Source organism: Chelonoidis abingdonii, chromosome 1 (assembly GCF_003597395.2).
Source record: "Chelonoidis abingdonii isolate Lonesome George chromosome 1, CheloAbing_2.0, whole genome shotgun sequence".
Classification (NCBI taxonomy): domain Eukaryota; kingdom Metazoa; phylum Chordata; order Testudines; family Testudinidae; genus Chelonoidis; species Chelonoidis abingdonii.
Window position 1 is genome coordinate 115,043,344 of NC_133769.1, and position 25,559 is coordinate 115,068,902.

General features: G+C 41.4%; 1 protein-coding gene across 1 annotated transcript in view; it reads left to right on the forward strand.

Moving 5' to 3' along the window:
- Positions 1-23,734, forward strand: part of IPO8 (importin 8) — an 80,766-nt gene extending 57,032 nt beyond the window's left edge. Inside the window, exons 18-25 of the mRNA XM_075069164.1 lie at positions 265-390; positions 887-984; positions 1,651-1,746; positions 3,269-3,489; positions 14,905-15,110; positions 18,528-18,749; positions 19,618-19,734; positions 20,443-23,734. Of these exons, the coding sequence (XP_074925265.1) occupies positions 265-390; positions 887-984; positions 1,651-1,746; positions 3,269-3,489; positions 14,905-15,110; positions 18,528-18,749; positions 19,618-19,734; positions 20,443-20,540 (1,184 nt within the window). The 3' untranslated portion in view covers positions 20,541-23,734. The remainder of the gene's footprint in view (positions 1-264; positions 391-886; positions 985-1,650; positions 1,747-3,268; positions 3,490-14,904; positions 15,111-18,527; positions 18,750-19,617; positions 19,735-20,442) is intronic.
- Positions 23,735-25,559: the final 1,825 nt, after the last annotated feature.

Below are 25,559 nucleotides of genomic sequence, written 5' to 3' on the forward strand. Positions count from 1 at the left end.
GAACATGTTTTAGAAACAATTTCTTTAGTTCATTGGTAATGCATTTTTTTTCAATGCTTATGAGAAACTAAATACAGTGTGATGCGTCTTTTTTTTGGAATTTTTCAGTCCATATTCTTCAGTCTCTTACTATATAACATTTTACCTTTCCAAAGCTGTCTGCTCATTGCTGTATGGCCTGAGGGCATGTGTTTGAGAGATTATGGTATTTGCAAGCAAAACTTCTCTTTTACAGACCCCTACCTCAAATTTTCTTCTCTTCAGAGTTTTATGAAGAAATTCTCTCCTTGGCATACAGTTTGACGTGCCAGATGATTTCCCCCCAAATGTGGCAGCTTTTAGGTGTTCTGTATGAAGTTTTCCAGCAGGATTGCTTTGAATACTTTGCAGGTATGACTGTTCCCCAGCTGTAGTGTATTGTAACTGTTTGTTTGCAGATGCAGCTTCAAAAAGCTATCTTATGGAGTTACTTCCTTTTAGTCTGTATTAGTGAAAAGAGCACATGTGCTTGAGCCTTGTTGTGAACGCCACAGTACAACATGGTGAGCTAATGCCACTGTTCTTTGCTTGGAGAAATGTGGCCGAATAAGTCAGTTTTACACATTGTAGTAAGTCCACAGCTCAAAAGAAAATCCTAAAAATTATGAAACGATCAATTCATTAGCTGAAATGTAGTTATGCCTGTTCTAATTCTTTTTCTCTATCTGTATTTAAAAACCCCACCTTGCAAAGCCACCTGCTAGCACAGATAGCTGTATGCAGAAGCTTTAGGACTCCTGTCATGTTCAGGGGTCCAACCTAGTAGATCCCATTGCTGGGTCAGGGCCTTAATGGTTAGAGTTTTGGAGGCTTTGGTTTTATATAAAATCTTTTCTTGTTTTTTTAGATATGATGCCTCTCATGCACAATTATGTGACCATCGACACTGATACTTTACTGTCTAATCCAAAACATTTAGAAATCATTTACAGTATGTGTAAAAAGGTAAGACTTGTATTCCTTGTCATAGTCCTCACCCTTGATGTTTGAGCACCAAATAGTCAAAATAAGAGTGACCAAAGCTTGCCAGTTGGTGGTTGTTGATTGGTCAAGGTGAAATTATAAGCCTTAGCTCGGTTCCCAGTGGACGCATCACGGAAACCATTTCCACAGTTGTAACTGATATCCTCCTCAGAGAGGCCACGGTTTAAATGGACATGGGAATTGAATTCCCCCTTTCATCCATGAAGCATGTGGATAGACCATTATGGAAGAAACTTGCCATGCTGTTGCTCGTGTTGTACCTGTTCTGTGGAAAACAGGATTTCACTTTGCCAGGCTGTTAATCTGCCATTATTTACCAAAACTGAAATCACATTGCAGAAAATACCAATTATCAAGGGTATTCATAATAACTTTTAAAATAATGTTTTCCTCAAGAAAAGGACAAGCACTGAAATAACATAATGGAAAAAATATTAATATTTGTAAAGAATTATATGGATTTTGCAAACTCCAAGGTCACAGTTTGAATTCTCCAGTCTTGTGGCCCTTCACCATGGTTTCTTATATATACATCTCTCCATACCCATGCTCTCTCATGTGTGTATGTGTATTTTCACAGCAGATTGCATACGATGTTATTGGGCTGAATTATCATTCTTGTTTTAGGTATTAACTGGAGATGCAGGAGAAGATGCAGAGTGTCATGCAGCCAAACTTTTAGAAGTAATTGTTCTTCAGTGCAAAGGGCGGTGTATTGATCAGGTAATATATTACAAACAGCCTTTTATAAATTTGATGCTGTGTAAACGCTTCAATATAAATGCAACCAGATTCATAGGAGTTTAGTAGATGAAAAATGTAGATTTAAGGAACAAATGTAGGAAATCAGATATTCTAAATGGAATTGTCCTCCGGCACACTGACTGTGCAGAGAGTGTAAATGAGTTCAAGAGATTTTTTTTTTTTTGATTTGTTTCTCGTGGAGGAGATTAAAGGACATGGCATCTTGAAAAAGCAAGAAAATAGGATTAAAACTGAACAATAAAAAAACTGGTAGCTTGGGTAGGAGTCTCTTTCTGTTTCCTAAATTTTGTCCTGATAGCATTGCTTGTTGCGAATTGAATTAGAAATTTTAATACATTGCTATGATTTAGAATTTAATCATGCAAGTCAAACTACTGGAGTTGTTTCCCACAGCAATATGAACTCAGACTTTTTTTTTTATTATTAGTGCTGTATTTTGAATTGCTATATATGCTGTAAAATCTATAACTTAGTATTTGACTGGATTGCAGTTGCTGTGAGTACCGTAACAATAAATTTCCTGGATCTTTGTCTACACATTTTCAACCACTATCTGGAGCAGTGTATTTTTCACATTAAGGGCTAAATTCTTCTTTGTTATTTTTGTGTAAAGCCCCAGCTCTGCACAGCAAGAACAGAATGTGTCCATTTGCTCCTGGACCCTTACATTTACTGGATAATTCTGGAGTTAATTTAACTGAAATCAGTAGAAATCTACTCATATAAATCTGGAGTAATTGAAGGGAAAATTTTGCTCAGAATTTTTTTTAAATGAGAAATCTGAAAGGGATGGAATTAAATCACATACATTTTCAATGAAATTAATGTGTAAAAGTGCCACATCTGTGTTAATGAAATGATTGCACATTGAAATCAAAACTTTCTCCCTTGCTCATAAAGATGAGATATACTTGCATCTTCTTATAGGGAACTGTTTATTTCATAGTCTAGACATACAAACTTGCGCAATGCAAATATCTGAATAACCATGCTCTTTGCAGACTTTTGTAAGAAGTTTTTCACCATACTTTGTTACAATTTGGCAGAATATATATTTCTTGCTGAGGCTTATGTACATGCCTAGTGAAGCTTTAAAACTAAGAAGTGTTTGATATATCTTAGGACAAGAATATATTTGAGCTCTTTTCCCAAAGCTTGAAAATGCCATTTATACACACTAAAACAAATCCTACCAAATTTCCCCAAAATATTTTACCTTGGTGTTGAGACTAGCCATAACTTTTAGTCCAAAGGGTAATTGTTTTAGAAAGCTTTATAAGCACGCAAACAGAGTCTTAAGGTGAAGGTACGCTCTTGCTTTTATATTGGGAAATGAATATACTGTACTATTACGAGCTACAAGCAGAATTCCAGTTGATTCTTCGTCTTCAGCAGGTTCGAGACTGATAAGTGCTTTTAAATTCTCATGCAAACTGGCAGTGTTTTTAACATTTAATTTTTTCCCCTCTTGTGTCCCCAGTGTATCCCACTCTTTGTAGAAGCTGTGCTAGAGCGATTAACTCGAGGAGTTAAAACAAGTGAGCTTCGTACCATGTGTCTTCAGGTTGCCATAGCTGCCCTTTACTACAATCCTGAACTACTTCTGCACACGTTGGAGAACATCAGATTTCCACACAACCCTGAGCCCATCACAGCACAGTTCATAAACCAATGGATGAATGACACAGATTGTTTTCTTGGGCAAGTATTAAGTCTTTTTCTTAAAATCCTTGTTTATCATTTCTTGGCAGCAGATTTCTGAGCTTGTTTTGAATCCCTAGTCACATTGATTCAAGAAATTACATTCCAAAGCTAAATTTAAATAACAGTAAACCCACACCAAAAAAATCTAAGTGCTGTGGTGCAGTTAAAGGTGACCTGCACGTATTAAGTATTTCTTTTCTGTTACATGCTGAGTAGTATCCTGCATAGCAAGTATAAGATGGCATTGAGCACTTAATCAATTTTAGCCTCTCAGGTGCCTGAGGTTACAGAACATCCACCTCTGCATGAGATGGCCCAGTATGCACTGTGCTGGGGATCTCAATCACTGAAGTATAGAACCAACCCATCTGGATTTCAGGGAAATGATTGGGTGTTTTCTGAGTATGTGGAGTGTTTATACAACTTTTTTCTATTCTAAATTTTTAAAGTGCACTGAATGTAGTGTGAGGGGTTTTTTTTTCTGTTGTTTTTTTTTTAAATAACCCAAACCATCCCCAACCAAAAAAATCCTCTACTCTGTTCCGAGTCATGCTCCCCCCGCCCCCCAAAAAAAGAGGCCTGCTGGCTTCATGAGTCAAAAGGAACTCCACGGTTGACATTGCCAACATAGTGCATACTGGGGCATCTCAGCAAGATGTAGGTATCTGCAATCATTTGTGACCCAAAAAGGCAAAGTCTAACATCCATTACATGCTGAATGGCTTGCGCCCTTAATTCAGGACATGTAGCACATAATATTTTTGAAAGATAATGTTTTTTCTAAAGTTTGTTGAAGCAGTGATTTGTGTGGATCCGATTGTTTTTCTTAGGCAGTTATTGGCTAAATGTTGGGTAGCATCTCACCGTAAAAGTCATTCTGATCCAAGATTGGAGATGTAACTAGCTTTCTGAGCCAATTCGTTACAACACTGTAGTAAAGTCTTAGTACCATGTGTAGTCTGGAAAAAATACTTAGTTTTGAGGGTGTCCTCTAGGACCCTACACTCATTCTTCCTCCTTTTACTTGGAGTTTTTCCCCAAGGTCCTTGCATTGCTTTGACCCTCTCTCCTAGCTGAAACCCTTTAGCATTGCTATCAGCTTCAGCCAGAAAACGTATACATTATTGGCTGCAGTGGTTGAGCTGGTGCAGGGTGTGTTGAGACAAACAACACGAACAGTTTGGATTAACACAAAACATATTGCACATGGGTTACTTTGGTAAGGCAGGTGGGGCATAACCAGAAAACAACTGAAAGGTAAAATGTCTCTTGACATTCCGGATGCTTGGAAAGGCATATGCCACATGCATAGAGTAGGTACGTTTATCTCTCTCTTCCTCTTCTTTACTTTTTAAAATATATTACTTAAAGGACACAGTTGGGAAGGGGAACAGTTCGTAGGCTGCAGCAAAGCAGGGAAACCCAACATTTCTCAGAGGTTTTTGTGCACATAGGAGCTGGAAATTCACCTTCTGCCAATTGGACCAACACTGTCAGCATAGCAATGTGGCAGAGAGGCCAATTGCTGCGGTATAATTTGGCTATAAACAGGTGCCCAATGGAAAATCTCATCCTAGTATTGTCTGTTAGGTAATGGTTTAGTTAGGATTGGTTTGGGAAAGTAATATAGCTTGAAAGAAATGTGAAGTGTGTCACTTACAAGGGTTGCTTGAATTGATGATTGAAAAGTAGGGCGGATGTTTTGTGACGATGCTGGCAATCTCATATACATTTCTTATAACATGTAAATGGCCAAACACTTCTGTATGTCAATTTGGAAAGTTGAGAATCTTCTCTGTCCAATGGTATAAAGCTCCAGTTTCTTGTTGTGCTGGATTACTAGGCATTGGAGCTGAAGCCTGTCTGGTCTAAAGCCTTGACAGCCAAGGGGGAAGGATGGAAAGTGAATTCCGTACTTCAGGAGAAAAGATGGATATGTCTCTTCTTCACGTAATTGTCCACATGGATCCCATTTCTGGTTTGCACATGTCCTGGATGCAGGAGGGAGATTGAGTTCTTCTGGCCAGCAATGCCAACATTCTCACTCTCCTTCCTTAACCAAGGACATAAGGGGCAGAACAGTTCCAACCATCCCTCTGTTCCTTCAAACAGCTCGTGCTATGTCTCCTTTTATTGTGCTCTATACAACTTAAATCTCTTTCGTATGTGTAGGTAGTATATTATAGATAGCATAATTGTTAGTTTTTCTGATTATTTTTATGCCTGTTGGCTTAAAACACCCTAAAGCATGACTTGTTAATGTTAGGGACTTCCCCAGTACTGGATCTAGCTTCTGTGACTGAAGCAAAGTCTGTGGGGTTCAAAACTTGCCCCTCCTTGTGATGCTCTAATTCCACTGAAGGATGGTCAAATGAAATGCCTCTTTTGCCTTGACTTCAACTATGCTTCATGCAAGGATGGTTAAAATCAGTGTATTTGCCAAGCAAACATCACATGGCCATGCAGGAGACAATCCCACAAGAAGTTGTGTCCCCATTAAACTGGAGGAAAGACGCATTACAGTTGTTTAAGAGAGTACCCATCTCCTCCCCTCTGCCAACCAAGACTCCGCTCAGGGATGAGCAGCTCATTTAGAGCACTTACAGACTCTGGGCGTGTGGTCTCAGCAACTAGTTCATCTGTATGTAACTGTTCTGGAACTCAGAGCATGCAGAGCGTTTCTTTCCTCTCTTCAGGTATCTGCAGTCCAAGTGCTGACAGACAACATCACAGAGGGTGGAGCAAGTCATCTCTGCTGTGGCAGGAAGCTGTTCGGCTTTGGACTTGATGTATTACTGTAAAGAAAGTAACTGTTCTTTTAGGTTTATTTAAAAATATGGTGACTCTTTGGAGCTGTTAGTGACTTGGAGTGCTAGAACTAATCTGGGGGGGTGCAGGGATTGAGCTGGATTAGACTGTCCTGTATAGATGAAGCATAAATAGAGTGTATCCCCTGGATATTGCACATTTATGGGTACATATTCGTACGTATATAATGTGCTTTGTTTGGATTGTTTCATGTAGACTGAAATATGTATTGTGTAGTTATTTAAGATTGAATTAGAGTGAGGGTGGTGAAGAGACCTGTAAAACCCTTTGTACATGTGTTGTTTGTCATCTTTTCCTCCATGGTCTGAAATTTGAATGAGCCATATTTTGCATGCTCAGTGTTTACTCTTCCTAGTAAAGATTCTTCTACAGAAACTAAAGTGAAAAGGAAAACTTAATTTTGGTTTGAACATGTGAGAAATCAATAGATGAATTCTTTAAAAGCTGAATAAGAATGTTTAGTTGATGAATAGGAATCATTTGACTTCAAAAGAGCCAGGATTTCACTCATAATCTTTTAAAAACTGATGATTTGTATTTATTTAAGCAGAAGATCTGATATAGGAAATTCAGGCTGGTCCAAACTCTGTAACCTAAAGGAAATGGCTAATTAGCTGCAACTCCAAAAGGAAATGCATTAATGTGACTGAAAGAAAATTGATTCTTAACACGAAAGAGGCAGCTAATTAGTATAAGAAAGTCTTTCTGGTTTCCCCTTGAATTTCCTAGGATTCAATTTAAAGTAGAAAAGATCCTTTAGCTTCTTCTGTCTATTACTGAAACAAGCATTTGTGGGCTACCGAAGGGCTTCCAGACTATGAAGACTGCACACAACGTGTTAAAAATAGACTTGCCTTATGGTAGTATGTTGTGCTTCCATTTGGTCAACAGTCTGGATCCTTAGCACTCCAGGCTGAGAGTGCTGTTCAGATAGCAAGGAAAGTGCATGTCTGGTGGAAGAGTGTTTTACATTGCTGACCAAGTGACTCGGGATCAATACTAGCGAACACCTCAGGGAATTTTGTCCAGGCCACCTCATGCAGGTGGAAGGATTGCTTCAATCTGGGCCTGTGGTGGGGAGAGACTAGATAGATGCTGGAGCATGCTTTCCCACTACAAAAAATATCCTATTTGGTTTGTTAAATCTTCTTGATACAGACTCAGCATAACAGACTGCTGAACTTTGAGTAAGATGATTGCTAGTTCTGCTATGCATCTGTGGCTGACAGGCAGAAGAAGCAGTTCTTCCTTTGTCTCAAATTCCCTAAAATTGGCCTGGTGCCTGAGTTTCAGCTATCCTTCTGGGACCTCTAACACCACAATATATTTCAAGAACACACTTTCCTTCTTGCAACTGCTCATTTAAATGCTTGAAAACATAGGGAAAGAAATATTCTATATTTGTGAAAGTGTTTGGGTTAGCTCCTAAGTATTACCATTTAAAATGGATTTATTCTTGAGTCCTCTAGTCTTCTTTAATGTCCAAGAAGGGGAATTTACTAGGAAGTGGAGGCACTAATTACTATGGCTTCTTGAATTTTTGCAGTGTTCTATTTTGGAGTTGGCATTACATGACTGTAAGGCATTGACACATACACCTCAACCCCGATATAACATGGGATCACATACAACGTGGTAAAGCTCTGACATGCTGCTCTGAGCAGCATGTTAAGGGTGCCGGGCTAGGCTGGGGCCAAGGGATTCGATAACGAGCAGAGGGTCTCGGGAGTGGTCAGGGGCTCCCCCTCCTTCCAGGGTCTGGGGGGCAGGAGCTGTGGGAGGGCACTTTTTGGGGGCCCTACAGTCCCAGAGTGGCCCGGGGGATTAGCAGGGGGCCGGCAGCAGCCTGCTCTGCTTCCCTCGCCCCGGCCCCAGCTGTGTCGCTTGGGGGATGGGATCCCTCCACCGCACTTACCAGCAGTGTTGGAAGCGGAGCAGCCTGGCCTCCCAGCCGCGGCGCTCTGCTTCCCACTGCAGGGGAGTACGGGGGCGTCCTTTCCCCAACCTCCCCGCACTCACTGGCAACGGGAAGCTGAGCGCCGCGGCTGGGAGGTAGCAGATGGAGTGGGCTGGGGCCGCGTCATTCCACTTCCCGCCGCCAGTGAGTGCAGAGGGCGTCTTTTCCCCAACCTCCCTGCACTCACCGGCGGCGGGAGGCGGAGCAGCCCAGCCAGCTCCACTCCTCCAGCTCCCAGCTGTTGTGCTCCACTTCCCGCCGGGCAGGTGAGTGCAGGACCTTTTCCCCAGCCGCCGCCCCCAGCGACATGGCTAGGGCCAAGGCAAGGAAAGCGGAGCAGACTGGGGCCGCGTCGCTCCGCTTCCCGCTGCAGGTGAGTGCGGGGGGGGCATCCTTTCCCCAACCTCCCCGCACTCACCGATGGTGGGAAGCGGAGCGACATGGCTGAGAGCAGACTGGGGCGAGCTGCTCTGCCTCCCGCCGGTGCCAGTAAGCGCCTGTCAGGGGGCGGGGTGGCGGTGAAGAGGGGTTGGAGCAGTCAGGGGACAGGGAGGTTGGGTAGGGGGTGAGGTCCTGGGGGGTGATTAGGGACGAGGGTCTCTGGAGGGGGCGGTCAGGGAACAAGGAACGACGGGGGGCAAAGCAAGTTTGATATAACAAGGTCTCAGCTATAACAGGGTGAGATTTTTTGTCTCTCGAGGACCATGTTATATTGGGGTAGAGGTGTATTATAAGATTATACACTGTTCTGTTGCACATATAGTAAAATTAGTTCATTGCACTGTAGGGACTTTAAGAAATTTCAAGGCTTCCAATGTCAAGCTACAGAACGTGTATGGATTTGGAGGCTGTAAGGGGCTGCTATCATAGAAAGGAGCTGCAGGAGACAGGTGTGCAAGGATCAAAATTCAGTTTTTCTCTCTGATCTTACAAAATTCATCTTGGTGATCTCCTTGTACATTTGCTTTGCCCATATACAGCACCTTTAATCTAATACTAACAAGGGGCTTTACAAATATCAAGCCTTAAAACATTATGGTATGCGTAACTGGTGGTGGTAAGCCTATATTAGTGATGGGTAAACTGAGACACTGAGCAATTACATTTTTTCCCCTGGTTGCAAAACTGGAAATAGAATTCCTGAATTCTATCACCCTCCTGTTTTCAGCTCCTAGCCTGCCTTCCTGTTTTGTGTGTGTGTGTGAGAGAGAGAGAGAGAGATCCTAAAAGTTAGAGAGAGAGAGGATATCCTTCATGCTTGGTTGCAGTTAATACATTTCTCAAGGCATTAAATGAGAGAGATTGCAAACACTATGTAAGCAAAACACACAACTTGATGTGCTGGTAGACTTTGCTTTCCCTTGGATGGACTATTGTAGCCAGAAGGCTGTGCTTGCTCTTCTTAAGTAGCTTATTGCTATTGTGCATCTCTCAGAAAACAGAACTGCTTTGCTAAGCCCAGTTGGGACTAACATACTCAGAGGTCTAATGCAATCCCTAAAAATCCCCATTCCTGTGTAAGCCCCTATTTATTACATCTTTGTAACCATTTGGTTTGTTTGATGCCTGTTTCAGATCTGGTTGGGCAACCCCTGTGTGCCACTCGCCAGGCTGCTCTAAGAGGAGCCTCTGGATCCCTGGGTATTCTAAGCTTCTGGATCCCTAGGTGTTCTAAGCCTCTGGTGTCTGAATAGAGCTCAGTCACTGCCCCAGTCTTGGGGCCCAGACCCTTTGTCTAGAGCCCATTCCTGAGATCTGGAACTCACAGTTCAGCTGCCTTGCCCCTGGGCTCAGTGCTGACTGCTCACATTCCTCTGGTAGCTTAAATACACTGTTACTTAAAGGTTTGGGGGGGTTAATTAATAAGATGTCAGGTAATCACAATGAACCAAATTTATTAATCCATGAGTGTTAGAGATCAGTCTGCACAAATACAGAAAGATACGGGTTAAACCCTTCCATTGATCAGGGGATACAACCAGCAGCATGGACTGGTCCAGAAATATAACACTGCTGAGTAGTATGTATACCTTACCATCAATGCAAACTCCCAAAACGTAGTTTGTGTCATTCCTACCCCAATATTTCCATTGCTATGCATTTGCTATCGAAGGCTGTTGGAAATTTGTGCCTAGTTTCTAGCAACAATTATATCAGTTGCTTATTGTTAGAAACTTCGGCAAAATGCTACTTTCAATGTGCACTCTAGAAACAAAAGCTTACACACACTTTTTACTATCATGGAATCATAGAATATCAGGGTTGGAAGAACCTCAGGAGATCATCTAGTCCAATCCCCTCCTCAGGGCAGGACCCAATCCCCAAATAAATCATCCCAGACAAAGCCCTTAAAAACCTCTAAGGAAGGAGATTCCGCCACCTCCGAAGGTAACCCATTCCAGTGCTTCACCCCCTCCTAGTGAAAATTTTTTTCCTAATATCCAACCTAACCCTCCCCCGCTGCAACTTGAAACCATTACTCCTTGTTCTGTCATCTGGTACCACTGAGAACAGTCTAGATCCATCCTATTTGGAACCCCCTTTCAGGTAGATTCATATGATTTCAGGGATGGAAGGACCTCGAGAGTCATCGAGTCAGTCCCCTGCCCTCATGGCAGGACCAAATACTGTCTAGACCATCCCTGATAGACATTTATCTAACCTACTCTTAAATATCTCCAGAGATGGAGATTCCACAACCTCCGATGGCAATTTATTCCAGTGTTTAACCACCTTGACAGTTAGGAACTTTTTCCTAATGTCCAACCTAAATCTCCCTTGCTGCAGTTTAAGCCCATTGCTTCTTGTTCTATCCTTGGAGGCTAAGGTGAACAGTTTCTCCCCTTCCCTGATGAACCCTTTTAGATACCTGAAAACTGTATTATGTCCCTCTCAATCTTCTCTTTCCAAGCTAACAAACCAATTCTTTCAGCCTTCCTTCACAGAGCATGTTCTCAAGACTTTTAATCATTCTTGTTTGCTCTTCTCTGGACCCTCTCCATTTCTCCACATCTTTCTTGAAATGCCCTCCATAGGACACACTACTCCAGCTGAGGCCTGACCAGCACAGAGTACAGCAGAAGAATGACTTCTTCGTGTCTTGCTCACAACACACCTGTTAATGCATCCCAGAATCACATTTGCTTTTTTTGCAACAGCATCACGCTGTTGACTCATATTTAGCTTGTGGTCCACTATAATCTCTAGATCCCTTTCTGCCGCACTCCTTCCTAGACAGTCCTAAGTGGAGCACTTTGCATTTGTCTTTGTTAAACTTCATCCTGTTTACTCAGACCATTTCTCCAATTTGTCCAGATCCTCCAAAGCAGTTGCAATCCCTCCCAGTTTGGTGTCATCTGCAAACTTAATAAGCGTACTTTCTATCCCAATATCTAAGTCGTTGATGAAGATATTGAACAGAGCCGGTAGTTGAAAGCAGCTGTCAAATCCCCCCTCGTTCTTCTCTTCTGCAGACTAAACAATCCCAGTTCCCTCAGTCTCTCCTCATAAGTCATGTGCTTCAGCCCCCTAATCATTTTTGTTGCCCTACGCTGGACTCTTTCCAATTTTTCCACATCCTTCTTGTAGTGTGGGGCCCAAAACTGGACACGGTACTCCAGATGAGGCCTCACCAATGTCGAATAGAGGAGAATGATCCTACTTATACAGTCCAAAATGCTGTTAGCCTTCTTGGCAACAAGGGCACACTGTTGACTCATATCCAGCTTCTAGTGCACTGTAACCTCTAGGTCCTTTTCTGCAGAACTGCTGTCTAGCCAGTTGGTCCCTAATCTGTAGCAGTGCATCAGATTCTTCTGTCCTAAGTGCAGGACTCTGCACTTGTCCTTGTTGAACTTCATCAGATTTCTTTTGGCTCAATCCTCTACTTTGTCTAGGTCCCTCTGTATCCTGTCCCTACCCTCCAGCGTATATGCCACTCCTCCCAATTTAGTGTCATCTGCAAATTTGCTGAGAGTGCAGTCCACGCCATCCCCCAGATCATTAATGATCCTATATTTCAGGATAGACGGTGCTGTGAAAAGTGGTTCACTTTAGCATAAGTATGGATTCTATTAAAGATGTATAATAATAACTAAGTAATTTTGGTAACACCCTTACCCAGAACTCCACCCAAAAGTGTAAATCTTCTGGTAACTCTCCAAAAGGCCACATGGAATGTGCAGTACATAACACGTGCAGACTTTGCACAGCATTGTTCTTTAATAGCAGGGCAATTAACAGATCTACACAAAAGCAGTAAACCCTATACTAATTTCCCCTCCCTCTGGCTCACCCTTTCTTTGCGGGACATCTGTATTCAGGTAGGCAAGATTCTTCTCCCTTGGCTCATCCAGCTCCAGCAGCAGTTTCCCTCATCTGAAGCTGGTGAAAATTGCCAAAAAGAGCCAAAATATCAGCTTCTGTCTTTCAAAACCTTCAAGTCCCTCTGTCAGATGACTCCTGCATCAAGAGGATGATCATAGACACTTACACTGCTGGGTGTCCTGTCCCGTGATAAACTGTTCTCCTGGCTGGGAGCCAGTCTGTTGTCGAGAACTGTTTAACTTCAGTGAGAGACCACTTAAAGTCAATGGCACTCTTATTAAGCTTTTGCCACTACTCCTGTTAGAATTTAGGTCCAACACGGAGGTAATGGACAATAGAGAGAGCAAAGCATGCATATTCAGAATGGAGTTTGCAGCTTGGTAAACATACATACAGGGAATTTATAAATTGTGCAGATTCCTTGAATCGTCACAATGCCCTCTATGACTTAATACCATGGTATGTGTGGCCTTTGGCCGGGATTGAAATTGTAGGAGTTTTTTTAATGGTTAAAACGGGGGGGCTCCCTGTAAGTTTTATTGCAGACCTTGATATTACAATATTGTTTTAAATGTGCATCCTGTTAGTTTCCCCAGTCTCTACGTGCATTGACCCATCCTTCTAGTTCTAAGAAATACTAACTCTGCAACAAAAGTGTCTCCCAAGAGCCTTTGTTTTGTCGTAACTTGCATGGCCACACCATATGAGAAATGTAACCATGCTGAAAATAGAAAATGGCTGGTTTGTTACCAGTTGAAAACATCCTATGATCAGACAGCTAAAAAGAGATTTCTACCCCTTTTAATCCTTTCCTCTTTCCCACCCCTGTTACAGTCTTGTTAGCAATGACATTCTGGAATGGATCCAGGAAACTAGGTAGAACTGCTGTGTTGCCAGCCAGGTTGGCAGAACATCTTTTATGGTAGCTCAGGGGAAATTCTTTCCTATAGGATACTTCTTGTCCTATTTGGAGTTCTGCACAAAAGCTGTCAGTAACTGAGAATTTTTTAAAAAGAGTTTCTTTAATAGCGAAATGCCATTTAGTCAGAAACACAGTTGAATGGTATTTCTAGTACTACCCAGTATTTGAAGTGCAGACTAAAGAGTGTCAGAAATAGATAAGGATTTACTCCTGCTCTGATGGCGGTTGTGATGCTTTTGCTTATGCAGCCCAAAAGCATTTTTTTTAAAAAGTGATTGTATTATAAGCGCTTATCTAATTTCCTGCATACGATCAGTATTAGGGATCTTTCCGCTACCACTTTCCAACCAACTCCCTCCCACAGAATATCTTTGGATTACTTTTTCCCAGGTATGTTAGTTTGCATTTTTCCTGATTAAATCTCCTGGTCCATTATTCTGGATGCCTTGGAAAAATTATTTCTTTAATCTCATTGATATTTGCAACGTCTCTGAATTAAATTTAATCTACAAATTTAATGTACAATTTGGACTATTTTAAATCAGGGCTTCTCAAACTTCATTGCACTGTGACCCTCTTCTGACAACAAAAATTACTTCGACCCCCAGAGGGGGAACCAAAGCCTGAGCCTGCTCAAGCGCCACTGCCCCAGGTGCGGGGGGGGAGGGGGCAAAGCCCACTGCTCTGGGCAGGGGGGGCAAAGCTGAAGCTCAAGGGCTTCAGCCCCAGGAAGGGGGTCTGCAACCTGAGTCCTGCTGCCCAGGGTTAAAGTCCTTGGCCTTTGGCTTCGGCTCCAGGCACTGGGGCTCGGGCTTCAGCCCCAGGTCCCAGCAAGTCTAAGCCAGTCCCAGGGAGTTGCAGCCCACTTTGGGGTCCTGACCCACAGTTTGAGAATCCCTGGTTTAAATAAAACCAGCCCCTGTGGCACTCCATCAGATCACCGCTCCCCCCCATGCCCCCCCCAATTCAGTACATTACTGTTTGTCATTGTTCTTTGCTTATGGTCCTTTCTTACCAGTTTTCAATCCATATGACAGTACTCCTATTTAAACCAATTCAAATAGATTTTCCAGTCCAGTTTAGTGATGTACTGCATCCAACACTTTACTGAAAATCAGATAAATTACACCATTAACCATGTTTCTTTAGCATTACATTTCTTTGTATGTGAGAATCCTAATCAACAGCTCTAGGAAGTTAGCCAGTGTGTGATAGGTGATCAATCAGTTATTACATGCAGTACTTGTTGTTGGGAATTTTGCATTTAAAAACCTAGCGGAAGAATATATTTAGGAGCTGTTGCTTAGTACTATAATTCTACTTCTTTAATCTATACAAAGGGACCTGTTTCTCATGTAACATATTTGTATTGCTTTAGACTTCATGACAGAAAGATGTGTATAATAGGACTGAGCATCCTAATGGAATTGCAAAACCGACCTCCTGCGGTAGATGCTGTGGCTGCGCAGATTGTTCCTTCAATCCTGCTCCTGTTTCTGGGATTAAAACAAGTATGCGCTACGCGAGAATTTACGGAACATGAAGACCAGGCTAAAGATGAAAAACACGATACAGAAGATAATGGTAAGATCTCCCATTTCCACCTTCTGGATTGAATTTTAAATGTGTTTGAAATTACAGTTGATTTTAAGACTCATCAGCCTTTCTGCTGAATTGGTCTGGTTTATTGGATGCTTGGAAAGATCCTCTTGTGAACTGGTCATTCCTCTTAAAATTAATGCTAAAGCCCTTTTGGAGTGTATCGATGTCACTCTTCCTGCAAGGGCAGTTTTGTTTTAAAAATAATAAAAGCTGCAAATCCATGGTGCCCAATCACAAATGTGCTCTGTAAACCAGCATGCAGGAGAATCCTGACTAATAGGCCAGCAGAAATTGGGCAGTGCTGTGGAGGCAGCATTCTTGGTCCCTGGGGAAAATAAATGTCCCCAATAGCTACCTCTTCAACTAATTTAAAAAGTAATGATAATGGGCTTGAAAGGGATAGCTGGCATGTCGTCTTCTCCCAGATGGAGGGTGGCAAAAGGAAGGGTGGATTAAAAAATGCCTTTTTTCAAAAAGAACTGATATTTTAATTTAAAGGGGGGTTTTTTATTTAAATAACATAGGTTTATTTTTAAATGATAATTTATTTACAATTAATTTTACATTGTAAAGAAAGTCAAGCCACTGAACTAGTGAAGTCATTGGCTTGGCATCTGGAACCAGAGTTTGTTGAATTGCTAAACTAGCTTTTGACAGCAGTAGCTTCTTCTGCAGGAGCAGAAAATATTTTCTTCATTTCAGTTTAATCAGCTAGTTCGGTTCAATGATTAGTTCATTCAAAGTTAAGAGACCAATTATGAGTTGAAGAAAGCAGAAAAGCTTATTTTCCTCTGCTAATCTATGAATAAAAACTAGGTGTGAGAAGATGAGATCTACCAGTTCTAAAAACTTGAAGGGTGGAAACAATCAGTTTAATTCACTAACTACAGATAATGCTTCCTTTGTTTGATAAATCCATTTTAAATGGAAAACCGTGTTTTGATGAACTCCATTCTGTTGTATCCAGCATATTTATGGTAGTTTTGTTTAATAAAACAACTTTAAAAGTGCTCTTTTTGTGCACTTTTAATTGAATTCCAAATTTCAATCTTAATAGAGATTGACCCAAATCTTAGTAAAAAAGAAAATCCTCTAGTAAATAAATGCATCCTTTACCATTTTCTAACATCATAAAATATAAAAATTAAGAATGTGAATGAATGTAAATTAATCTATATAATTGCTTAAATAACTGTGTGTAGATAGTTTATGCTCCTGGTTAGCAAAATGTACCAAATTTAGTGGAAAAGCAATATTTTGTTGCAAATCAACATGCTTTAATGGTTTACCAGTCAATGAGAATCGGTCTTTCTTTAGGAAAATAAACAAATGCAAAACGAGATGAAAATCAATTTTTTATATAAAAGTTTCCTGCTTACTACTTTAAATCATGATCAGACTCAATGACGTAAATTACTTTGGTTTAAATCAATCCACCCTGGCACAAAGAGCCTTCCGGACAGGTTTACAAAGCAGGAATTGAGATGATCATGATTCCTATGGCAGAGACGCCTCCTTTCAATGTATCAGGCAAAAAGGAAAAAAAAATCCAGAGAATTTGCAGCACTGGAGAGTGTATATTACACAGCATTAATGACAGATTTTTTTATTGTCTGGATATCTAATTTGCAGTATGAGATAAAACCATTGTAGGCTCTAATGCTTAAGATAAGTACAAATTAAATGCTTTTAAAAGGTACAAATTTCAGACATAATTGTCATTAAATTGAGTTGCCTCTATGTAATGAGCATAAGAACGTGGTACAGTAGCTAAACAACCATTTCAGTAGCCATGTACTGCTGAGATCTCTGCACTGTGATTTGCCTAAAATTCCAGTCCCACCCATTCCAGACTGTTGTCCATAAACCCGTAGCAGATATAACCAATTCCACTCATTTTATCCAGCTGACAAAAGAAAAACTTGAAATGCTGTTTTTAGCCCCCATTATATTCTTGAAAATATTTCGTAGATATTTTGGCATAGTAACTTGAGACCTTGCTTAAGTCAGAAATAGCAGTGTTTGGAACTTACATTTCGGGGTTTTGGTTCAGAATATGATGGCTGCTTCATAAATACGAAGCTGGGTAAAACAGCCAAGGGAAGTTGTTTTAAGTGTGTGCAGTTAAGAGAGCTCTCCAAAGGTTGGTAGGCAATAAATTTGACAAAAGTCTTTTAACTGTATAGGGTATCTGTCTATAAAATCCAAGTAAGTCTTTATTTGCTGCATTTTATTAAAAAGCAGAATGACAGACGATTTATATTACCGTATATACTTGATCATAAGCCAGCTTGTTTATAAGCTGAGCCCCCAAGATGGATAAGTAAAAATGGAAATTTTTTATAACCCATTCATAAGCCGACCCTATAATTTGGAGGTCAGAAAACTTTGGCTCCCGGGCCATCAGGATAAGCTGCTGGTGGGCCAAGATGGTTTGTTTATCTTGAGCGTCCGCAGGCACAGAGGTAAACCTAAGTAAACAAAGTGTCCCAGCGCACCAGCTGGTTACCTTGATGGGCCGGGACAGCAACTGGTGGGGAAATTTTGTGCGGGGGAGAAGCTGGGAGTCAGAGGAGTAACCCCTGTGACCACCCCCCACATGACCCCAACCCTAGCCCGGGAGCCCCCCCACACTCTCCCCATCCCATCTCTTCCCACCTTATCTGGGGAGGGCCAGGGGAGGGTGTCTCTGGCCTGGCTGGAGCTGCTCCGGCAGGCAGAGCATCGCAGCTGCAGCCTGCTCCAGCGGGTCAGACCAGACGGCGTGGACGCAGCATGTTCCAGCGGGCTGGGCCGGGTGATACGGCTGCAGTGTGCTCTGGACGGCAGGGCCGAGTGGCACAGCTGCAGCCTGCCAGCCCCGGATCTGCAACTCCTTCGGAAGCTGGGGGAGAGCAGCATGGCCAGAAGCAGAGAGACTCCGGCCCAGCCTCCTCCCTTCTGGCTCTGCTGCCTCTTCTTGCTCCCTCTGTGGAGAAAGGGGCTGTGTCCCACCTCTCCCTCTCTATATCCGTTCATAAGCCGACCCCCTTCTCTGGTGCTTCCCTTTTATTACTAAAAAAAATTCGGCTTATGAATGAGTATATATGGTCATTTAAAAAAGAAAAGTTTCTGTTTTGCTCCTACAGCAGTCTTTTACTCACAAACTAATTGGGTACATGTGAGAGCAAATTTCAGTTTCACTCTTCCAAGATGTTATTAGAAACAGAGCATGACTGTGTTCTAAAATGTATGAAATATTTTGATGGCTTCCTTTTTCACATCTTCAAGTTTGTTTATTTTTAAAGTATGGTTCCTTTTCTGGCCAAAAATGTATGTATACATGTTTTGTCCCTTAATATTTTTAATTACTGAAGGCATATGATGATTTTAAAAAGAAAAATGTTGATACCTTTGCAGAAGAGATCCCAAGTGACGAAGAAGAAACAAATGAAGTGGGTCAGGCAATGCAAGAGAATCATGGAGGAGGTGGTGGTGGTGGAGAAGATGAAGATGAGGATGATGACGATGATGACTGGGATGAAGATGCATTGGAAGAAACTGCTCTAGAAGGATTCAGCACTCCTCTTGACCTTGAAGATGGTGTGGATGAATATCAGTTTTTTACACAAGCACTGTTAAGTACGTACATGCCTGTATGCATAATTCTTTAATATGATAGTTCAGAGACACTTATGTTAATAATTGTTTTAAATCCTTATCTGTGGTACTAGTAACCTCTTGCACTATTGAAACTGAAAAATAACCCAAAATCTTTTTTGTATGTTTGCTTCACCATTTATGCTGATTTACCTCAGTCTGGATTTTTGAACATTTTCCCCCTTTCTACTAATGAGTTTCACTTTCTGATTCTCCTGTTCTAACATAACCATGAAATCTGTGGCTAGCACACACTTTAGGATACTTCTAAAACTGAACAAGTGTTCTAACTGAAAAGGTCCTGAAATCATTTCTGTTCGTACTATCTCTATTGCAATTTTTCAAACAAAACCTATATTATAGGGTCTAAACTACTTCAGTGTCCTTTGAGTGCGCAGATAGAAGTATTTATCATTTTCTAAATTGTCAAAACCCTAAAGGAAAAAGCATTTTTCTCCTGTCCAGAATTTTTAACAAATATAGTTTTATTTTTAACTTCTGAAATGAGTCTAATTTTCAGCGTAGTGGATGCATTTTGACTGTGAAATTGAACATGGCTGTGAATATTGGGCACACTTCAAAACATTATTAAGTCCCTGTTTCCAGAAAGCTCTTAAGCACATGCTCAGTTTTAAGCTCCTCAAACCCCAGGCCCTTTTGGAAATAGGCCAACTTCATCTGTGTTCTGAGAAGCTGACAAAGGTGCTAAACCAGTGTTGATGTGTGAGGTCTGTGTTTTTTAACCACAAACCCAGATCTTCTTTCTCTCTGTCTTTTTCATCTTGTCCTTCTGAAATAGTCTTAAAACATAGGCTGATAATCACTTTGCATCCACTCCTTGTTTTGACAGCGGTTCAGATCCGGGATGCAGTCTGGTACCACTCACTGACAGCACCACTGAGCGATGATCAGAAGAAACAATTGCAGGAAATTTACACATTAGCAGAACACCGACGAAGTGCTGCAGGTCAGTCATTTCTCTGAGGCTGTTATGTGTTGTAGGGACTCTGGAACAGAATATTCCTTTCTAGCAATTATATAGGGTGCAGTGGGCCAACATGAGTCCCTGTGCACTACTTGACCTGGGTCTGAGAGGAGATTTGAGGAGCATAAGCGGTGTGTAGGGCCTTATGCTGTCTCTGCACTGAGATGAATCTCACCTAGAGATTAGCATTGCCTCTAATTTGTAGACTCCTATCTGGCAGATTAAAACAACTATATAGGGACTGAGCTAGATTTTCAGATGGATTTTGCACATAAAGAGTAAATTAAGGTATTACCTGGCTGACAGCCATTCATTTCATCAAGACTGTTATAGATCAGTGTGTGTTTTCCAGCTGTTTAATTTTTTTTACCACTAAAATTACTTTTCACAGTAAATATAAGCATTTGGACATTTAAAAAGGGGTCTGCGTTGATGGAAATAAGTTCATTAAACCAAGGAGCATGCAGTGCGAAGTCATGTACAATTATTTCATAATAAATTATTCTTTCAACTTCTGTCCTAGAGAGGGGTGTGGAATGTTATTTTAAAAAAAAATCTAATCTACTGCAATTTATGACTGCAGTGGCAGATCTGAGAATGAAAGCTTCCTCTTCCGCACAGGACTATGTAGATCAGATGCATTTGCTCTCTACTTTTATACTCCTTTTCTTTTCCTTCTGTGAATTCTAGAGACTAAGACGATAGAACAACAAAGTGGCTACACATTTGACAACAAAGGACTGATCACAGCATTTAACTTTGGTGGAAATGCTCCTGGAGGCAACTGAAGGAGAAATTGCAAAGGACTCTGGGAATGGCTTCATCATTACATTTTATTATAAAACAGTCATGACTTCTGAGTGTGTGGGGGAGGTAATCTGATGTTCCAGATGGTTTCCCCTGGGAGACAGCAGTGTGTTTTCCTCACCAGACTGCTCTTTCTAGCCAGCTACTGTAATGTTCAAATTCTTGTGGTGTTTTTATAATTTGATGGACTGAAAAGAAAACATCTGCCCTCAAGGAAACTGAATGACTGAGAGGGGCTAGGTTGAACCTAGTTGAGTTGCACTTCTCAGGTTTTTGCTGTGCAGAATTGATGGATTCGTATGGATAACAGTGCCTTCTGTTGTATATGGATTATCTGAACAAATGAATTTGAGCGTATCGTAATTTTTTTAAGTGTAAGGATTCTTCTAGATGCACTGTAAGCCTCGGTTCTGTGTTTTCCTACTGTCTTTTACTACATGACTTAGTTGTTTGTTAATTGCATATACGTTGCTGGTTTCAAAAACATCATCTCAACTTCCTTCCTTGGTGTAACCCTTTGTATGTTGGGCATTCTTTTGGAATTATAAAGCATACTTTGGGGCTTTCAAGGGTTCTTATCAGAAAAGCAGGTTTTTCCCTTGATGCAACGGTCACCTCAGCCCATGTCCTTGAGATCTCTCCATTAAAAGACAACCTACTTGAGTTGTAATGGCACTTGTGCTCCCACAGGTTCAGATCAAAACAGACACTGGTACCAAATAATTTCCATCTCCATAAGTGTGTGAGTGATCAATCTCTGGCCCTTGCGAGTAGATGAGCTGCATGACAACTTGTCTCCTTTATTGCTGAATATTAGGTTTTATTTTGGGACCCTATACATTCTTTTCCTTTAGTGATTCATTATCATTCCAGCTATAGTACTGAAAAATGGGGGTCCGTAACATTTTAAAGCAATAATTTATCTTAGTGGAGGGGAAAGTAGCTCCAAATCTTGCTTTTTTTATGTCTGAATTTCTACTCTGCATCCCATCTGGCTCCTATTCCCAGTGCTGTAATTTAGTCATGTTTAATTTTCCCATGTTAAAAAGGTCAGTCTCCTATGCTCAAATATACACAAATACCTAACTGTATGTGTGTTCGTACAGTGAAACTTGTCTTAAGCAGACACCAAGCTAAATACTGATATGCACAGAAATCTCTCTTCTATAACTAAGGGGTTAACAAAGTTATAGTGGAAATGATGGGGATGCATTAAAATGTTAAATATTTTAAGATGAGGATTGAAGGTAGAATCTTTAATCCATGTTTCATGTCTTTTTTGTGTCTGATCACTTGTTCAGGGCTTGAAAGTGTTTACTAGACAACTGTTACCCCAAGACTGACATGAAAGGTGAAAAGCGCTTGGCCTGGGGTGGTACCCAATTGAAAAAGCTCGACTCTTCCTTCTTTTCCCATCACTTCTTCAGCTACTGCAAAAGGGGAGGGTGCTGTCCTGGGACCCTGCTCGGGGCTCTTATCTTTTGTACAAACCTCTATCTCTCCCACTGCCCAGCTGTGGAAATACCTCTCTCCTTTTTTCCCCTCTTCCTGCCCCAGAATCTTCTGCCTGCTGGAACTGCTGGGTGGAGAGAGGTCCTCTGCTGCTTTAGCCCTCTTCAGCCTTCCTACCTCCTGCTGAGGTGGTCATGTGTCTGCTACTTTACCCCTCCCTCAGCCTCAGTGTTAGGTCCTCTCCAGTGGCCTTCTCTGCCACTGTTTATAGATTTTTTTGTTCAAAGCAGCCCCAGAATGAAATTGACTTGGTTCTTGTTTGTTTTCACTGCTGCTATTCAAAACCCTGGGTGCAGCAGTGAAAAACTATCACGTCTCTTAGATCAGCTTTCATTCCGCTAAAGCCTGAGAAAGCTTTGAACACTTGAAAATTCAGGCCCTAGTGTCTTTGCTAATAAAGTGATTGGTGATTTTGGATGTCCGATATGAGACCCTTCAAAGAGGGCAAAGACCTCTGTACTTTTTGAAAATCAGACCCCAAACTAATTGGTCACTTTCAGAGATTTAGAGCTGGAGATGTCTCCCTAACACTCTAGATGGATAACACTACATACTACATCACTTTACTTTCAGTTTACAGTTGGGATTTCCTTACAACAATAAAAAGATAGAAACTTGTTCACAATTCTGAACAAAAGTTATTTAGAAGTCAGTGCCATTGATTTCTCCACACATGCTTGGCAATGGAAGCTTCCTTTTTGCCATTGGGCATCTGGCAAATGGAGTTTTAAAGCTCTGTGTTCATTTATGTATCAGATGTTGATTGTCAATCAGTGGGATTTCCTTCAAAGCCTCTCCTCCCACCAGAACTAAGAACAAAAAGATTTTTTCTCTTCCACTAATGAAGGTCATTGCATAATCAAAAGGTAGTTTTCAGGAGTTAACATGTTCAAGCAAAAATCTACCACTGTATGGCACTATCCTTATGTCCACCCTTCTGAGTCATAGTTGTTCCCTTAACACTGCTGCTTGTGTACTTTTCAAATGAACTGCCAAGATTTCATCCAGATGTTTCTGACAATGGATTTGAATTGCTGTTTGGTATCTCACAGTTGTGGTCAGAGGGGAGATTTTAGAATGTGGTGCACAAACGGGTGACAAGCTTTCTCCTTCCCAGAAGATTGAGCAGATGTTTCTACTGGCAAAAAAAAACCCATAAATTCATACCCTTTTTGAAAAGGTATTCAATTAAAGAAATAGTCCCAAGATTTCCTAGGCTCCAAACTCCCCTTTTACCTGTGGTTCTCTTTTCATGTGATAAATATCCATTCATACGCAATCAGAATAGGCAAGGGATTGTAGGGATTTCTTCTTGAGATGGCTCCAGCTTGTACTGCATTTAGTACAAATGTGCATTACTGTCTCATGTTGAAGCCAGGCTAATCGTGGAACGTCAGATACCAGCAACATTGAACTGAGCAAGATGTAGTCGCCCTTGGAAATGCAGAGACTTATGAATGTATTGTCAAATAAAACAAAGGCTGATAAAAGTAACCTTTGCTGCCCTGTGCCAGCATTCACTAAGTGTGAAGGTGACTGTATGGACGCTATGGGTGAAGTATGAAATTAGATTTGTGTAGGTTATAATTATAGCAAGTGTTAACTTATGTGGTAAAACATCTTTTTCAGATAAATTAACCAGTCCTGGATGTGAAATTTCAAATGCTGTTTTGTCATTCTTAAACTTCCGATGACTCTTATTATTCTTTTGGTTTCCCCTTTTTGCTTTGGCTGAGTCTTTCTTTGAAGCGAGAAGAGAACAGTCTGTTTTTGCAACAAAGCAAGCTCTACAACCAAAGTGGCTAGCTCCAGGAAGAAAGCAGAATACCAAACTGAAGAAAACCTGCAGTGATTAAAATTGACATACTTTGGCAGTGGCTGGGTCAAAATATGTAAACCATGTTCTGCAGAGTGTCACAGTAAGATTCTTTGCTTCAGTGGGAAATGGGTGTTTTGGGGGTGGGAATTGTGGGAAAGGAGGTATGGAAATAAATGATTTACTACTTCAGAATTTGTCCAGGTGGAGAAATTTAGTCTTTACTGAAGGTTAGATTACATCACAAGTTAGTAGACAAGAGCAACCATCAGAGGAGCTGCCGACAGCACAGCTGTCTTCAGAGTTGGACACCCAGCTAACTGCTGCTGCTCTCCAGCCGCCCAGCTCTGTAGGCAGCGCAGAAGTAAGGGTGGCAATACCACAACTCCCCCTACAGTAGCTTTGTGACCCCCCTTTTGTGTTAGGACCTCCAGTTTGATAAACTCTTATTTAAGGGCTCTTCATGTTTATATTTTACCATTTTAAAAATACATATTGTGATAGAGCAGGACCAGGGAGCAGTGGCAGAGTGGTCAAGGGATGATATATAAGCCGTAGGCTACTTAAGGCATAGTTCCATGTGGACTAGGGAAGGTTATGACAGGTTAATTGGAGCACCTGTAGTCAATTAAGGCCCTGTCAGGAACCAAAAAGGTAGGGGGGGAGAGGGAAGCTGCTTTAGGCAGACAGAGTGGAGAGAGGACTGGAGTTTGGAGGTGTGTTGCTGAGAACTGAAAGACCAGAGAACTGGAGGAAGGGAGACCCTGCCCTAGCAGAGCAGGGAGACTCCCTCCCCGAGCATCAAGAGGGTAAGAAACCCAGAGGGGTTGGGGCTCAGAGTGAGGAGCAAACCCAGACCCCTCCCCCACTTCCCTCCCCTACCACCTTCCTGTGCCACTAACGAGGCCCTCAGCTCCTGAAGAGCAAGAGTAAGGGGGGGTCACGTCCTAGTCCCCCCACCAAGGAAAGTGTGGGACCGCCATCCCAATGTCGGTCATTTTGTCACAATATTCATACTTTGTTACAACACCATGAAATTGAAGATTTAAATATCTGAAACCATGAAATTCAAGATTTTTTAAATGCTATGACTGTGACATTTATAAAAATGGACCATGAATTTGGTAGGGTGCTATCCATGACAACGGTAGAGCTAACATAAATGAATGGTTGGTGCATAGAACTTGATCTTTATCAGAAAGAAGGAAAAAGTTACATCTTCTAGTTAAGGTTCTGTGCCATCTTTTGTTAATGTCAGCCAGCACTGTGGGCAACTCCCCATGTCTCTGCTTCTTCAATCATTCTTAGTCCAGGAGGTTTTGTTGCTCTTCAGGTGGGCTGAGAATCCTATTTCCCCAATCCCAGCAAAGCACATAACACAGGTACCTTAACAGCTGCTTGACTGAGCAGAAAAACACGTTATACAGGTGTAGACAACATTCTCCTTGAAATGTTACATGTGATCGAAGCAAGTGGGGTGTAGTCATTTACAAAAATATCAAAGGTCCTGAGACCCTATTCCAGGAAGAGATCAGAAAGCCTTAGATATAGAAAGAATATATAGACTGGTTCAGTTGCCTGCTTAATATATCTCCTCCAATTCCATTACTGGTGAAAACAAAATATAAAGGAAGGTCAATCTAAATAAGTCTTTTGCTTTGAACTGGCAGAG